This window comes from Echinops telfairi, unplaced genomic scaffold (genome assembly GCF_000313985.2).
Source record: "Echinops telfairi isolate 266 unplaced genomic scaffold, ASM31398v2 ScPeMD7_60;HRSCAF=208, whole genome shotgun sequence".
Lineage (NCBI taxonomy): Eukaryota > Metazoa > Chordata > Mammalia > Afrosoricida > Tenrecidae > Echinops > Echinops telfairi.
The window spans coordinates 2,406,132-2,410,082 of record NW_022103958.1 but is presented as its reverse complement, the minus strand read 5'-3'; the positions used below and the strand labels follow the sequence as shown (position 1 = coordinate 2,410,082).

At 35.2% G+C, this 3,951-nt stretch overlaps 1 protein-coding gene across 1 annotated transcript; it reads left to right on the top strand.

Annotated features, from left to right (window-relative positions):
* Positions 1–1,133: 1,133 nt before the first annotated feature.
* Positions 1,134–2,051, top strand: LOC101645011 (olfactory receptor 4A47-like). The gene has a single exon (XM_004708469.3). The coding sequence runs from the start codon at positions 1,134–1,136 to the stop codon at positions 2,049–2,051; it is 918 nt and encodes a 305-aa protein (XP_004708526.1).
* The last annotated feature ends 1,900 nt before the right edge of the window (positions 2,052–3,951 follow it).

Here is a 3,951-nt window from a genome sequence, read left to right as displayed (position 1 = left end):
TGTTTTGTGTGAGAATCTTCAACAATCTTTATATTATATCAAAGTACATTGAAAGTGTCATTGTCTTTTCAAAAAATTATCAGTGAACCTGATAATTATCCATATTAGAGATCCTCTGTTAATGATATATGAGGATAGACAATTCTGTAAAACTCTTTTGGATATTTTCATCCTAGAAAATTTCAGTATACATTTCCATTTTCTAACATCAGCACTCTTAGAAACTAATTCCAAGGGTAACTATTTAATATATATTTCAATGGCCCAGTTGCTACAAATCTTATCTAGTCTCAGTGGAAATGATCTATAAGCATTGTTTGCTATGCTGTAACATTGTTTGTTAATTATAAAATAGATGGCTAATTATAATAATTAGAGAATGGTATAGGTCTGTAGATCTTGAATGTGTAACTATCAAGAACCTAAGTAATATTATGCTAGTAAGTTATTGAAATCAATAGATGTGCATATGCTATATATGTACCATATATACTATCATGCATATATATATATATATATACATACATACATATACAAGTATGTAAAAAGAGCCTTCATAAAGTTCATGTAAAATGGAATTTAAAGATAATATAAAATTTACACATACTTTTCAAAACAGTCTCTTATAATTTTATTTTATTTTATTCCAGATGGAAAATTAGTATGGTAACTCCATCTATTAAATAATCTACACTTCTCCCACATATGCTTCTAATGGTTTGTTTCTCATTATTCAGTGAGATCTCTGAGGCTATGGACCATATATCAGTCATCTTAATTAGGAGCCCTGGTGGTATAGTGGGTATGGGTTGGCTTGCTAACTGCCAGAGCCTCAGTTTAAAATTGCCAGCCCAATAAAAGGGAGGAAGATGAGGCTTTTTACTCCAATAAAGAGTTACAGTCTTGGAAACACACATAGAGTCATTATGCATCATAATCAACTGGATGGCAGCAAGTTTGATTTTGGTTTATATTCTTATTGTCTTGGGCAATGCTATAGCACAGTAGTTCTTAATGCCTGTTTGTTTAATGAGTAAACAAATAATCTGAAGACTTCAAAATGTCACTAGTCAAAATTATATTTACAGGTAAATATTTCCTGAATTCTGAAATAAAGACCTACTGAAGAACATATGGAACAAAGATATAATGTGACTGAGTTCATCTTCTTAGGGCTCACTCAGAGCCTTCGGGGCCAGAAAATATTATTTGTTGTGTTCTTGCTCATCTACATTGTCACAATGGTGGGCAACCTCCTCATTGTCATGACTGTGGCGATGAGTCCTATCCTGGAGGCCCCAATGTACTTCTTTCTTGGCTACTTATCATTTATGGATGCTGCTTTGTCTACTGCAGTTACTCCAAATATGTTTATAGACTTACTCTATGAGAAGAAAACCATTTCTTTCAAAGCTTGCATGACCCAGCTCTTTATAGAACACTTATTTGGTGGTGCTGAGATTTTACTTCTGGTGGTCATGGCCTATGACCGCTATGTGGCTATCTGTAAACCCCTGCATTACATGACTATCATGAGCCAAAGGGTGTGTGTTTTGCTGCTGCTATTGACCTGGTTTGGAGGGTTTGTTCATGCAGGAATGCACCTTCTTTTTGTCTATAACCTTCCCTTCTGTGGTCCCAATGTTCTAGACCACTTTGGTTGTGACATGTACCCTTTACTAAGACTTGCCTGTACTGACACCCATGCCATTGGCCTCACTGTGTTAGCTAATGATGGGGTAATATGTGTGGTCATCTTTATGCTGTTACTCATCTCCTACGGAGTCATTCTGAACTCCCTGAAGACTCTTAGTCATGAAGGGAAGCACAAAGCTTTATCTACCTGTGGCTCCCACATCACTGTGGTGGTTCTCTTCTTTGTCCCCTGCATTTTCGTGTATGTGAGACCGCCTTCCACCTTGCCCATTGATAAGTATTTGGCAGTGTTTTATACTGTTTTCACCCCTATGTTGAACCCCTTAATCTATACTCTAAGAAATGCAGAGATGAAAAATGCCATGAAGAAGCTTTGGACCAGAAAAAGAAAATGATATGGCAGACAGATGCACCTACTACTTTCAAGAAAGAATTTCCCATTTTCAAAGAACCAGAAACACAAAATACCCAAATGTATTGCTATCAAGTGAATTCAAGTGAAGTTTCATGTAATATTGAATTGTGGAAAATATTTCCTCACTTAAATTTAATTGTTCATGAAAAAAAAACATTATTGGAATACTCCCAATGAAAAATCTTGTTCAAAATGTATCTTAAGGTTTTCATTTCTTATAGTAAAGAGTTATTTTTATATAGATTGAATCTATATATTTAGGGTATGTGATGACATGTGATAGTTAATAGCAGAAATTATTTTGTAGAAAATTCTCAAATGTCTTCTCCAGATAAATTTAAACTTTTCCACCATTAATATTGGCCATTGAAGATGTCAGGATAATACAATTCAAAAGAAGCCTAAATCCATGCTACTTACTGCCCACTCCAGGCAGAGGTAGTCAACAGTAAATTTTGAGTTCTGTCGATACGATATCTATAAGTTCTGGGTATGTTCCCAGTTGTCATTATCTCCCCAAGTGGGAAGGCTTTGTGGTAGTTGTTGCTATATTTTCATAAACATTACCGTTAATCTTCCTAGATAAGCTAACGTGACTAGCAACAATGGGCTCCAGCATTTAAACAATTGTAAGGCTAGTACAGGAGCTGGTGGTGTTTCATTCTGTTACACATAGGATAGCTATGGATCTGAACTGACTCAACGGCACTTAGCAATAAGAAGCAATGTCCTTATTATATTTCAGTGTCCTTTCTTCCTACTTAATGTAGATCATGGCCATTTAGGAGAGACTTTGACCCTGACTTCTCTGGAAAATTAACCAATTCAAATCAATGAGCTTCAAATATAAAAACCAGAACTTGATAATGCTATTGCTTTGTATGGTTTTGTTGTCAAGTAAGATGCTATTTGTGCTGCTTTTATTTCCCAAGATCCTGACTAAGGGCATGCTGATGATCAGACAATAAAGAAATTAGAATATATGATTTTACAAAATTTTTGGTGAAATTTTGTAACCCTTCATAATATTCATAAAATTTTTGTGTAACTATTTTTGTTGAATCAGGCTTAAAAGAAAAGATCTGTCCCTGACATGGTAGGGAACTGCGGTCAGAGAAACTTCTGGTCCCTGGTTCCTCTACATAGCCTTGTTTGGAGGGTCTAAAGTGATGGGGGACGGGTACTAGTTCACTGGCAAAGCACACTGTCTATGTGAGTTTGTATCCTCATTTTTATCCCTGCTACTATTACATGGAAAGCAGCACTGCTGGCAAATTGGCTCAGTGTTTGGCTGATAATCAAATTTCAATGGTTTGAGCTTACTAGCTGCTCTGTGGGAGAAATATTTGACATTTCTCCCATGAAGAGTCTAGTCTTGTAACCATTTGAAACCATTTTCACAGGGCTGATATGAGTCAGAATTGACTTGATCATAATGCAGTTGGCTTTAATTTTGATTATTATGTTAATAATAATCTTATATCATATCATCTCAAATCTTCTTAAGCATAACTATTCATCATCAGATACTATTAGTAATTTGATTAGGTTTGAATGAACATAACTAAATTCTCCACTTTGGAACATTTAATCAATTTTCAAATTTGTATGGTTTTATTAAGTGACGAGGTACAAATCCCAGCTCATTGTCGATGTTCACTGATACTTATAATTCCTCTGAAGTCAGGGAAAGTTCTTTTGTGTTTCCTGCACAGTGACTAGGATATAGAATCCAAATCTCTCTAAATCGTGTGCATTCTTGAATTCTCAAATTTACTTGATTTGAGGATTTTCACTGATATATTTTGATGAACTTGCTTAAAATATCTTAAATATGTGCACCCGTTTTCTTTGGTAAGGAGCCCTGGTGGAGTAGTGGA

Coding starts and splice junctions, on each gene's coding strand:
- LOC101645011 (XM_004708469.3), top strand. CDS start 1,134: ATGGAACAAAGATATAATGTGACTGAGTTCATCTTCTTAGGGCTCACT.